This window comes from Hemicordylus capensis, chromosome 10 (assembly GCF_027244095.1).
Source record: "Hemicordylus capensis ecotype Gifberg chromosome 10, rHemCap1.1.pri, whole genome shotgun sequence".
NCBI lineage: Eukaryota > Metazoa > Chordata > Lepidosauria > Squamata > Cordylidae > Hemicordylus > Hemicordylus capensis.
The window spans coordinates 24727550-24740497 of NC_069666.1; the positions used below are offsets into that span (position 1 = coordinate 24727550).

Below are 12948 nucleotides of genomic sequence, written 5' to 3' on the forward strand. Positions count from 1 at the left end.
CAGTGTGACTGCCATTAGATTGCTCTCCATTTTGTCCGAATACAGATGAGAGAGAGCGGGGAATGTCCGCGGAACTGTGGGTGCATTGGTCCAGTGGTACTGCGTTACATCTGAAGGCGACCACTGTTTGGCACCACGGTCCAGGGCCAAAGCCCCTGGAAAGCAAAATACCTGCAAAGCATGAAGGCCAGGGAGATGTTTTTCCAATATGAACAATGGGAGATCTTGAAAGATTACAGCAAGGAGAAGAAATTGACTCAGTGGATGAAGCAGGTAAACTGGTCACTAATCCAGCATTGCTCTCTTTGCAACTTGGTGGTGGTGGTGGGGAGGTCTTGACACCTCCAGATCTATTTCACCTTTATAGTGAAATTTATATTATATTGATATGACCTATGGTCACACAATAACCATATATTGCCGCTCCCATTACTACTACTGATCATCGGCATAAGAACATAACATAAAAACAGCACTGCTGGATCAGGCCCAAGGCCTATCTAGTCCAGTATCCGATTTCACACAGTGGCCTACCTGTGTGAAACAGGATGGGAAGCCCACAGGCAAGAGCTGAGGGCATTCCCACTCTCCTGTTGTTGCTCCCCTGCAACTGGTATTCAGAGGCATCTTGCCTCTGAAGCTGGAGGTGTTCTATAGCCCTCAGACTAGTAGCTGTCCTCCATTAATTTATCTAAGCCTTCTAGGCTGGTTGCTGTCACCACATCTTGTGGCAGAAAATTCCATAGGTTAATTATGCATTGTGTGAAAAAGTACTTCTTTTTGTCGGTACTTTACATCTTGGCAATCAGTTTCATGGTATGACCCCTGTTTCTAGTGTTATGAGAGAGAAAATTCTCTCTCTCCACCACACCATGCATAATTTTATAGACCTCTAGCATCAGCATCAGAACATAAGTAGCTGCCTTATACAGAGTGAGACCCTTAGTCCATCTAGCTCAGTATTAGTGATGTGCATGGACCATGGAGGCATGGTCCGACGCCAGCGGGGGGTGTTGCTTTAAGTGTGGGGTTCCCCCCCCTTCCGGCACTTCCCACTGCTTTTCCTCTTCCAGCACTCCAGTTTTAGGCAAATCTTCAGGGCAGAGCAGGAGTAAGTACAACCCCCCCGCCCTTAAAGCGACACACACACCCAGCATCGGACCATTGGACCTTTTACATGGCCTGTGGACTGGTTCGTGCACACTCCTACTCAGTATGATATACACTGACTTGCAGTTCTCCAAGCTTTCACGTAGGAGTCTCTCTCAGCCCTATCTGGAGATGGTGCCAGGGAGGGAACGTGGAACCTTATCTTTTGCTTTGTGCTACTGAATAGCTGGTAGAATAGCTATTCAGTATCCCAAAGCAAAAGATGAATCATTCATGCCTCCTAAGTGGGTGCTTCTTTTTCTTTAGATGTCATAGAGGAGCTGCTTATCTTATTACTATTACATCACTAATTTGAACTGGGGGGACACAACCCCTGCTAATTTGGCAAAGAGGCACCTTTTAATGTGGTGATTCTCTTTATTTAGCAGGAGAATAACTAGCCCTATCCACCCCCAGCACAGTATCTTCAGTGACTGTTGCTGGTGTCTATCTTGTTTCTTTTTTGATTGTGAGCCCTTTGGGGACAGGGATACCTCTTATTTATGTATTATTTCTCTGTGTAAATTGCCCTGAGCCATTTTTGGAAGGGCGGTATAGAAATTTAGTTAATAATAATAATAATAATAATAATAATAATAATAATAATATCTGCAAGGGCCTTTAAAAGTGGCCTAAAAATAGCATTACTGAAAAATGGCAGCTTTTAGTTATTTGTGCCAAACAATGGTTGCCTTCTGGAAGAAACGTAAGTCCTATGTGCATTTTATTTAAAAATGTACACTACATGATTACAGCACTGAAAGTTGGTCTGGAACTCCCCTGGTGCATCACTCACCCCACTCATGGTTACAGCCCCAGCCTCCTGCTCACAGAAACACCCATCCTCACGGTTATGGTGTTAGCCTCTTCAGACGAACACTGCCATACCCGTGAGCAGTAGAGGTGACTGATGCATGTGGAAGAACTTCCAGCGTGCTCTGGATGCTTGTACACCCCAAATACAGCGTCTTTTTAGATAATGTCCAAAGAGGGCTATAATTGGGAAGAAATTTGGATTTTTTGCATCCATTATCAGTTTTAGCAATCGTGATGGCTCACATTAAAACATAATTTTCTTAGTTTTGTGTTATTAATAATGCAATGTGCCTCTCCTTTTCAGCTAATTCTTGACACTCATTTGAAACATATTTGTGTTGGTTCCATGCAAAGCAAAATGTTCACACTGCATCGGTACAATTTGGAAGTTGTCTCCTGCCAGCTGCTCACACTTCTCATGCCATCTTTCTCTTCTCCACCCTTGCTGGCAATTGATGTGATTGACTGTTGACCTGCTTGGTTTTGTTTATGTGAAATCATGTGTTGTGTCTTACCAATTTGTTTATATAGCGGTGAGGGCAAATGAAGACAAATAAGCGTACCTTATTTACCCTGATTTAATGTACCTTAATGTACTAAGGTTAGGAGCCTCAACCACCCACTCTGTTCTGTGGGGTCTGTTGCTTTATTTAAAAAGATTTACATCTCACATTGCTTCAAAACAGAATTCAAGGTGGCTCACAACACAGCGGAAAAAGACAGACAATATACCCTAGCAAAAGTAAAAGCAGCAGTAAAAGCAGGCAGGAATCTCTCTCAGCCCTATCTTGGAGATGCTACCATGGAGGGAACTTGTAACCTTCTGCTCTTCCCAGAGTGGCTCCATCCCCTGAGGGGAATCTCTTCCAGAGCTCACATTTCTAAGCAGGGTGGACCCTGCTTAGCTAAGGGGACAAGCCATGCTTGCTAGCTACTACAAGACCAGGTCTCATCTCCTTGTTCACATGACTGTGAACAATAGGGGTGTGTCCGAACCGGTCCGGAGGCCATTCTAAAGGCCTCCAGACTGCCGGACCGGTTCGGACCGGGCTGGTTCGGGTCCGGGTGGGGGGTATTTCTTTAAGGGCGGGAGGGCTTGCTTACCCCTCCCGCCTCTTTGCCCCCGCCAGAGGCCGTATTTAACAGAGTAACGGGGGCGCTGGAAACCGCCGCGAGCAGATTAGGGGAACTACCACTGCCGCTGCTGTCGCCCGCCCACCAGCCCTCCCTCCCAGCCGTCCGCCCAATTCCTCACCTGATGGCTGCTTTAAACAAAGAGAGGAGCTCGCGAACAGAGCTCCTCTCGCTTTGAAGTCCTGCAGGTGACTGAAGGAGGCAGGCTTTGCGCGTGCGCATGCGCATGCGTGCACCACAAAGCACATCGATCGCCGGAGGCCCGATCTACCCGCCGAGAAAAGGCCGGGTAGACCGGGCCTCCGATCACCGGCGGGTAGACCGGGCCTCCGCCGATCGGAGGCCTGGTCTACCCGGCCTTTTCCCGGTGGGTAGACTGGGCCTCCGGCGATCGGCGTGCTTTGTGGCGCGTGCATGCGCGCGCACAAAGCCTGCCTCCTTCAGTCGCCTGCAGGACTTCAAAGCGAGAGGAGCTCTGTTCGCGAGCTCCTCTCTTTGTTTAAAGCAGCCATTGGGTGAGGACTCGGGCGGGCGGGCAGCTGGAAGGGAGGGCTGGCGGGTGGGCGACAGCGGCGGCAGTGGTAGTTCTGCTCGCGGCGGGGTGGGGCGGGGGGGTGCCGGCGGGGGCGGCAGGTTTCCAGCGCCCCCGTTACTCTGTTAAATATGGCCTCTTGCGGGGGCAAAGAGGCGGGAGGGGTAAGCAAGCCCTCCCCGCCCTAAAAGGAAGGCCCCCCTTCAGTGCTGGTCCAGACTGCTCCAGACCGTGCACATCCCTAGTGAACAAGGTACCAGAGTCCTACCCAGTTTTGGGAACGGTGTGCACTCTTGATTGTTGGTCATGTGCGAGTGAAAAACAAGTAGGAGCCTGATTTTCTGCTGAGTCTCAGCTGGATAGGACAAGCCAGATTCCATCCCTAGCTTCTGAACAAGGTCAGAGAAAAACCCATCCTACCTAGCTGAGGTTTAGAAAACAACCTAACTCCCTGCCTCCTACCTTGTTTATTACTCGCCCATGGCTGAAAATCAGGAGCATGTGCAGCTTCCAAAACTGGGTAGGACGCTTGTCCCACACAGTTCATAATTGTGTGAACAAGCCTATTGGGTATATTCATTCACATCCAACCTTTCCTATTAAATAGGCCATTAAATAGGTGTAGCTGGAAGGAATGGGGGAACTACTACTATGCATATTTTTATACTGCTCTTCAACCAAAGCTATCAAAGAAAGAACTTTTTAACATAGAAAAATAAATAATACATAAATAAGATGGCCCCCTGTCCCCATGGGGCTCACAATCTAAAAAGAAACATAACGCAGATACCAGCAGCAGCCACTGGAGGGATGCTGTGCTGGGGTTGGATAGGACCAGTTGCTCTCCCCCTGCTAGAAGAGAATCATCACTTTTAAAAGTGTCTCTTTGCTTGGGTAGCAGGTACAGTGAGTACCCCCAAGTATCTGAGCAGTGAAGGAGAAGGATTACCAAAGCCATTATCTCACTGCTTGAAGGGTTCTGAGGCAGGGCCATCACTTGGCTCCTAATGGCCTTGTTGATGCCAACACTCCCCAGTCTGAGGGCGAGGACACTGCTAAGGCATTGGAAGGTGCTCATCTTTAAGGTGTGTGAATAGGGAAGAGCAAGGACATGCTACATTATTGATCCAATGCTGGGGTGGAATTGGATCACTCAAGGTGATCAAGGTGTCACTCAAGGATGTGATTTCCTTGCTCTCATCTTGGCAGTAAGCCTACCTGCACCCAGGGAGAAGAAGTTGACCTTACTAGCTGTTATGCTGCAAAAAAGGCATGTTAGAGAAGAAGGTTGTCTTCTCTAGGAGAAAAAAAAAAAACATACCTGGCTCCAGCTCCCAGCAAACCACTCCACTTTCCCCAAACATGGCCCATTGTCACAAGGGGTCGTTTCCAAGGGTCTGTTGTGCCCACAGCCCTCCAGTGGCAGGCTGCTGATGTGGTTGGTCATGCACACGACCGAGCGTGTTCGGACACCTGCGCCACATTCTGCAGAACACTGTCAGGGCAAGAGAGAACCAAGAAATCCATTAGTCCCATGGCTGCTTCATGAAGTGGATTGCAAGCAGACTGGGAGATAAAGCTGCATATACTTATTTCACTTCCTTGTCTTCTGGTGGTCCAGCCACCTCCCTGGCAGGTCTCCTGCATCTGATGTCTTTAAAGAAGGTTTATTGTTCACTTTGAAGTTTTTAGCCATGTGTTCCTCAGATTCTTATTTTTCATCTCCAGAGGCACTCTTACCCCTGGACTTCGGGGCTGAAGTCCAGGGCCCCCACACCCCCTGAGGCCCCCCAAATCCTCTTCAGTCTTCCTGGGTGGTGTGGTTGGTGCCCTCAATAACCTACGTGTTAAAGAATGATGTTTAACTTGCAGCAGGGGGCCCCTCCAAAGGCCTTTAGGTCCAGGCTCCAAAATCACCTAGGTGCACCTCTGTGAATCTCTTCTTGTTACTGTACACTTCTTTTGCTTGCCTAGGAAAGGACTGTTGGTCAATGACAGAGCACCTGCTTGGCATGTAAAAGGTCCCAGGTTCAATGCCTGGCAGCATCTGAAGACAGGCCTGGGAGAGACCTTGGAGAGCTGCTGCCAGTCAGTGTAGACAATACTGAGCCAGACAGGACAATGGCCTGACTTAGCAAGGCCTTTCACATGAGCATCTGCAGGTGGTTTGGAGGGATAAGGAGTTCCTACTCTGTTTCCCACAGAGAAGCAGAACCTCCGTTTGGCTCTGCAAATGCAGTACACAGACAAGTAATGCAGCCACCATCTCCATTTTTTAATTCAGGAGCTCGGCCCTCTAAGGATCAGAAGAGGTGTTTGAGCATGTATTATGCTGGCTGGAGACTGGAAATCCCCATCACAGCATCAGCCTGTCTGATTGGTCACAAAGGGTCTGTAGCTTGGCTCATCCCTATTGAACCCATTGCTAGGAAGAGGCATAGAGTGTGCTTTGCAGAGTGGCACATTCACAGATGGCAGCCCCTCTAGCCACAGCACTCTCTTACTTCTCCCATTCTCCTGTCTGAGTTCAGACGTACAGGAAAGCAGTCTATCTGCAGTCAGTGAGAGGTGGGGGAGCTGGCTGTGTGGGCTTCCTTCTTTACTTTTCCCCACCTCTCAGAGAAACTGCTTCTCTGTACTACTATTACTACTATTACGAATATTTATATACTGCTCTTCAATCAAAGTACTCAAAGCGGTTTACATAGAAAGACAAATAACACATAATTAGTTAAGATGGCCCCCTGTCCCCAAATGGTTCACAGTCTAAAAAGAAACACCAAGTAGAGAGATCAGCAACAGCCACTGGAGGGATACTGTGCTGGGGGTGGTTAGGGCCAGATGCTCCCCCTCCCCTGCTAAATTTAAGAGAATTACCACTTTTGTCTATTTGCTCTTTTAGCAGGGCTCTTGAATTCAGACATGAATGATACAGCCCGCACAGTCCATCAGGCCATAGTTGTGGGAGGAGCTTCCTCCCTCAACTCCGGGTCCAGGGGAAGCAGCTCGTGGTTCCAAATTTGGATGTACTGCAGGCTGCCTGGAACCTTGGATTGTGGCGACCAAAATTGCTACAACCTGAGGATTGGAGTTCCAATTTGGAACCCTCAGTTTTGTCTCCTTGCCAGGCTCCAATTCCCCACATTTGGACGTAGCGTCCAAGGAACCGCAGGCCTATTCAACTGGGGTTCTGCATTACAGGCAAATGCAGCCATTGAATGTGAAGATCTGGACCAAGTTCCACACTGATCTCACTCTGTGCAGAGGGAGAAAGTGGCCCTGTGAATACAGCTTGAGCTGTTGTTAAACTTGGTTGAAGAAAAGCCGCATTCTGATATGCTCTCTCACATTCCCAAACCCCAAAGTGCTTCAGTCGAGTGCCAATTCTTCTAAAGAAAACAACACATCAAAGAATGGTTTCATTTGCATTTCCCATACATTTGTTTCTTTCTTTCTTGCCCTATTTCTTCTCTCACTTTCTTTCCCCACCTCAAGGCAGTGAAAAAAAAAACAACTGCATGTGATTTTGAGGGGTGATTATTAAAAATAAAGAAAAACCATGTGCTGACTGCTGGAAGATGTGTGCATAATTGAATTTAAGCAGTTACAAGGAGTTATATTGTATTTCACATGGAAAGAAAACCACAAATAAGCATTGGTTACATGGTATGAAACATGTGCCAGCTTGGCATTTTGCAATCACATAGATTTTTCAAATATGTAATTTCATTAGTAACTATGTAATGCTGCAAAAATTATTATGGAACATTCTTTGGAGATGAATGGATGGCTCTGTGCTAAGAACTAATTCCTTAAGTGCGGGGAAAGTGTGGAATTAGGAGCAATTCAGAGAGGTGGAAAAAGGCTGAAGAGCTATTCTTGTGGTAGCAAGCGTGCTAATCAGGGCCTACCTTAGTTTGCATTTGGATGGGAATAAGGGGGAATATCTTACAACATGTGAGTGTTGTAAGATATTTCCCCTTAGGAGATGGGGAAGGACATCTGTCCAGAGTGAGGAGATATCTTCAAGTTTCCAACCCTATCCCCTAATTTATCCTCCCTGTAAACCTCTCAAGCTCTGAGTGGTTCCTCCATCACAGTGCCTACAAAAGTCCAACCATTGGTGCTGCTGGCCCAGTACTGCCTTCTCCAACCAGCAGCAGAGGAACATAGGAAGCTGCTTTATCCTGAGTCAGACCATCTAGCTCAGTATTGTCTTATTTTATTTTATTTTTACACTTATATTCCACTCTTGCTCCAAGGAGCTCATGGTACATGGTTATTTTAATCCTTACAACAACCCTGTGAGGTAGGCTAGGCTGAGAGATACATGACTGGCCCAGAGTCACCCAGTGAGTTTCATGGTTGAATGGAGATTTGAACTCGGGTCTTCCCAGTGCTAGTCCAACGCTTTAACCGCTACACTATGCTGGCTTCTCCAGACCGGCAGCGGCTTCTCCAAGATTGCAGGCAGGAGTCTCTGCATGCAAGCAGGCAGGCGCTCTTCCCAGAGTGGCCCCATCCCTTAAGGGGAATTTCCTACACTGCTCATACATTTAGTCTCCCATTCAAATACAAACCAGAGCAGACTCTGCTTAGCAAAGGGGACAATTCATGCTTGCTACCACAAAACCAGCTGCCGTGGCCTTCTCCAGTGTGTGTGTGTATACACACACACACGCACACATTGTAGTACAATCATGTTGTACTATAATAATGGCTGTAGCACAAATGATTAGTGGAATTATGTTAAGCATGAAAAGTCCAAAGGTCCAAATAATGTTTACTAAACGTTTATCCAAAGTTCCTTCCAGAAGTTGTTATGAATGCATGTTGATTGTGAGGATGATAAATGAAATGAAGTTCTACTAATTGGCAATAAAAGCATCTGTCTTCTTTTCATTTATGGGTCATGGTACACTTAGAAATAGCTAGGCACTGGGGGAATATTAGATTTTGCATAGTAGATTTTGATCACCTAATTTTATTCATCAGTTTGCTAACAAGGCAATATGCTAAACTCTCTGATTTCATAGTTTGAGTAACAACAGATCTGGTTACCCCCACAATGCCTAGCTATTTCTAAGTGCACCACGATCAATAAAGGAATAATAAGGTCCGTGTGTGATATGTAACTCCTTATAGGGAGGTTGCAAATACAGAAGGCAGTGCCATCGCAGGATTGAGTGTTATTTCCTGCTTTGAAATTTGTGGAATTTGGCCAAAAACATTTCCCCAAAAGCTCCCCCACACGTGATAATGAAATTCCACCCTTTTCACCACCACAACCACTCCATTGTGCATGTTTCTGTTAACATGGTGTAGACCAGTGTTTCTCAAACTTTTTGGAGTCAAGGACCGCTAAATTCTTCGTGCAGAGTTTCAAGGACCGCTACATTCTTCATGCGCAGTTTCCCGGACCAGCAGTTAGTAAAGGGGTTTCAAGTCTGTCTGTCTGTCTGTCTATCAGACTTCTATACTGCCCAAAACTTGCATCTCTGGGCAGTTTAGAATGAAAATAATATAAGCATTAAAATAATTAAATTTGGAATCTTTTGCAAACATGGAATATTAGGGGTTCTTAACCTTGGGTCCCTCAGTTAAACTCCCATAACCCCCAACAACAATGGCATTTGGCCATTATGGCTGGGGATTATGGGAGTAGAAGTCCACCAATGTCTGGGTACCCAAGGTTGAGAACCCCTGAATCTAAAAGCCTGGGTGAACAAATTTGTCTCCAGTATGTCTGGAGTGGAGGTGCTTGTGATTACTCAATGGAGAGGGGATGTTGGGCCATTAGAAAAATTCAAAAGCTACATGGGGCCAATGAAAACAACATACAAGCAAGCCCCACTGATGCAAGAGGGAAACAGCGTTCCCTCTCAAGGCGCCTCGACCACAACAGGCAGCTGGGTTTCAATCAACCAACCTTTGGCTGCAAACAATGAGCATGCAAGAACCAGCAGCGCTTCAAGTGGCGCCCACTGCCATACTTTTTCCTCCATGCCCCCGCATCGCATACAGTTTGAAGTTGTAAAGATAGGGAATAAGATAGCTGTAGGAAGATCTCAGCAGCACGTGGAGGCAAGGCACAAGAAGGGTCCCACGCCTCCGTGATACTCTTCCTCTTCCGTGCCATGTGCAAAATTGAGTAAGTGAGTGCCTTGATTTCAGTTGGGGGGGGGGTTTGACTCCCAGTCAGGGACCGGCACTCAACCCTTCGGGGACCGGCAGCGGTCCAGGGACCGGTGGTTGAGAAACACTGGTGTAGACTCCCTCGAGAACCACCTATGAGGGAGTCTGAGGGCATTTCCTCTGATCACAGAGGACACTGATTTGTATGGGTTTTGCCTGCCACATTGAGGCCTATGCTTCTGGAAAGGGACCACTCCTGGGTCTCTTTCACACACCAATTTTAAACCATTTGCATTCCCGGTTGTTTCCATCTGTAAGATTGCATAAATACAGTCATCCCGCATCAATTGCAAGGGTTCTTTTCCAGTAAAACCCCACAACCGGCAAATTCGCAGTTGGTGAGCAATGGAAAACAATGGGAAATGTGGTTAGAGGAACCGCGATTGAAGAAACTGCTAAAAATCAAAGAAAAAAATACCAAAAAAATACTTTTTAAATCCCCTAGAATCACCGAGCAAGAGGAGTGAACAGATTGAACCTCTGAATCCTGATGGTAGCTATAAAGGGATTCCGTTTAATTTAAGGATTTGCCCCTGTGGAATGGGTGCTGTAGGAACTACCCCTCATGTTATTTTATATTGTAAATTTCATAGCGATGCTCGTTTAAAATTAATTTCTCCTCTCTTGGGGAAGTTTCCAGGTCACTCTGATGAATTTTATTTAGAGTTTTAGAGTTAAATAACTTTTGTAAAGAGATCACTTTCAATGTGGTTAGGTTTGTACATTGTTTGTATTATACGCTCTAGTCTTATGTAATGTTTTTGTTGTACAGTCTGATCTACAATCGTAATAAAGTTTATCTATCTATCTGAATCCCCTAAAATCGTGAAATTGCACACACACACACAAATCACACCAAACTGTGGATACTCAAGTCGCGGCTGGCAAGAATGGTCACAATTTCCCTGTCGCAGATACTCAAAACTGTGATTGGGGAAAGCGCAATTGGCAAGGGATGACTGTATTAGAAAATGTCCCTTTCATTTGTGATTAATGAAGCTTTCAAGTTTTGTAAATTTTCCTGATTATGATTAATTAAAGAGCTTGGTATATTTGCAATAAGTTATCTTTTAGTAATCTTAATTTTTCTTTCCATTATGCACCTGAAATTGCATGGTTTTTGCTTTCAAGGTCTCACAGTCCATATGTTCTGAGAACTGCCTTGGGAGTTCTCAGGTTGTAATTAGTTCAAATATCATCCACATTCAGATCATCTTCCAGGAATAAAATGTATACAATTGTCTGAGCAAAACCCATCTTCATCAGCATGGCAATGAAGGGAGTGGACTAGATCAGGGTTTCTCAACGTGTGGGTCCTCAGATGTTATTGGACTTCAACTCCCATAAGCCCCAGCCCCAGTGGCCTTTGGTTGGGAATTATGGGAGTTGAAGTCCAATTACATCTGGGGACCCACACGCTGAGAATCCCTGGACTAGATGATCTCCCAGAACTAGAAAACTCTCCCACCTCTAAAATTTTATGATTCCATGAAAATTGGAGAATACTGTTTGCATATATCAAAGTCAGTCTTTGATCATAAAGTATTTCTTTGTATTTTACAACCATTGTTCTCCTGCTAAACATTATTACCTGCCAAATTCTTCTGCAAATGTTAAATGCTTAAGTGAACTTCCAAACTGACTACACTTCAAACTGACTAAGATCGTATTTCTTTCACATTTCTCAGCAGGCTATATCCCTAGGTGAAGAAAAGAGTGTAATACAAATACATCCTGTAAATACAATAATATTCTGCTTTGCAGATATTTTCCATTTGTAGATCCAATTTGCTTCTTTGCTTCTCAAGTTAAAAAACAACTCAAAGTTGGACGCAGCATTACTTTACAAAGTTCTCCAAAAATTCAATGGTGTTATGTTTTAAATGGCTACATGTGGCAACTGACATATCAAATTTCGAATTACATGCCAAATATGAAGATACAGACCTGCCTCACCCTGAATTCATGATAGATTTATTGCTTACACAGGATTTCAAAGGGATGCGACTGCTGGCTTAAAGCTAGAATATTCTTTAGCTTTAGGGCTTTTTTCATCTTTTAAAATTAAAAATAAAACCATGTGATAGGCATTCAACCACTTAACCATGGTGATGTAATCTGGGTGTGTGTGTGCATAGAGCTTGAGCTGGCTTCTCAAGGTGTGCCCTGAACGCCCAGGCAGAAAGGGACTCACCTCATATTTAGGTGTACTGCCTATGAATTTGTCTTGTGATGGTTTTGGGGGATAGGGATGGCCTGGGGTTTTTGGTGCCCTAGGTGAAGTATGACTTTGGTGTACACACACACACACACACACACACACCCCTGCATTCAGTCAAAATTATATTCTGTAATATACAGTTTGCAACTTTAACTGAATGCGGGGTGATAGAATGCCAAAGTCATATGAACACAAGAACAGCCCTGTTGGATCAGGCCCAAGGCCCATCTAGTCTAGCATCCTGTTTCCCACAGTTGCCCACCTGGGAAACCCACAAACAGGAGATGCTTCTGCTGTTGCTTCCCTGCAACTGGTATTCAGAGGCAACATGTAGGTAATCTATAGCCATCAAGACTAGTAACCACCAGTAGACGTATCCTCCATGAATCCGTCTAAGCCCTGCTTAAAGTCATCTAAGGCGGTGGCCATCACCCCGTAGCAGAAAATTCCATATATGAAGATATATTCCATAAGCAGAAAATGTCATATAAGAAGACACAGCCTTGCTGGGTCAAGCCCAAGGCCCAACTAGTCCAGCATCCTGTTTCCCACGGGGACCAACCAGATGCCTCTGGAAATCCACAAGCAGGGGATGAAGGCATGCCCTCTCTCCTGCTGTTGCTCCCCTGCAACTAGGATTTGGAGGCATCCTGCCTCTGAGCCAGGAGGCAGCCTATAGCCTTCAAGACTAGTAGCCATTGATAGACCTCCATAAATTTGTCTAAATACTTGGTGGCAGGGGGCAACGAGGAAGTATATTGTGTTTTTAAATCCATAAGACCACTGCTGTTGCTGCCACCAGTGGTGCAGCGAGCTAATTTTGGAGCCTGGACCTAAAGGCCTTTGTGTGTGTGTGTGGAGGGGCTCCTGCTGCCACAGGATTAGCATAATCCCCCCCCCA

At 45.7% G+C, this 12948-nt stretch overlaps 1 protein-coding gene across 7 annotated transcripts in view; it reads right to left on the minus strand.

Annotated features, from left to right (window-relative positions):
• Positions 1-12948, minus strand: part of THSD4 (thrombospondin type 1 domain containing 4) — a 435377-nt gene that overhangs the window by 21448 nt on the left and 400981 nt on the right. For 6 of the 7 annotated variants that reach the window (XM_053271987.1, XM_053271990.1, XM_053271986.1 and 3 more), the window contains one exon: positions 4953-5126. The exons of the other annotated variant lie outside the window; for it this stretch is intronic. In XM_053271987.1, the coding sequence (XP_053127962.1) occupies positions 4953-5126 (174 nt within the window). The remainder of the gene's footprint in view (positions 1-4952; positions 5127-12948) is intronic. 7 annotated transcript variants of the gene reach the window in all.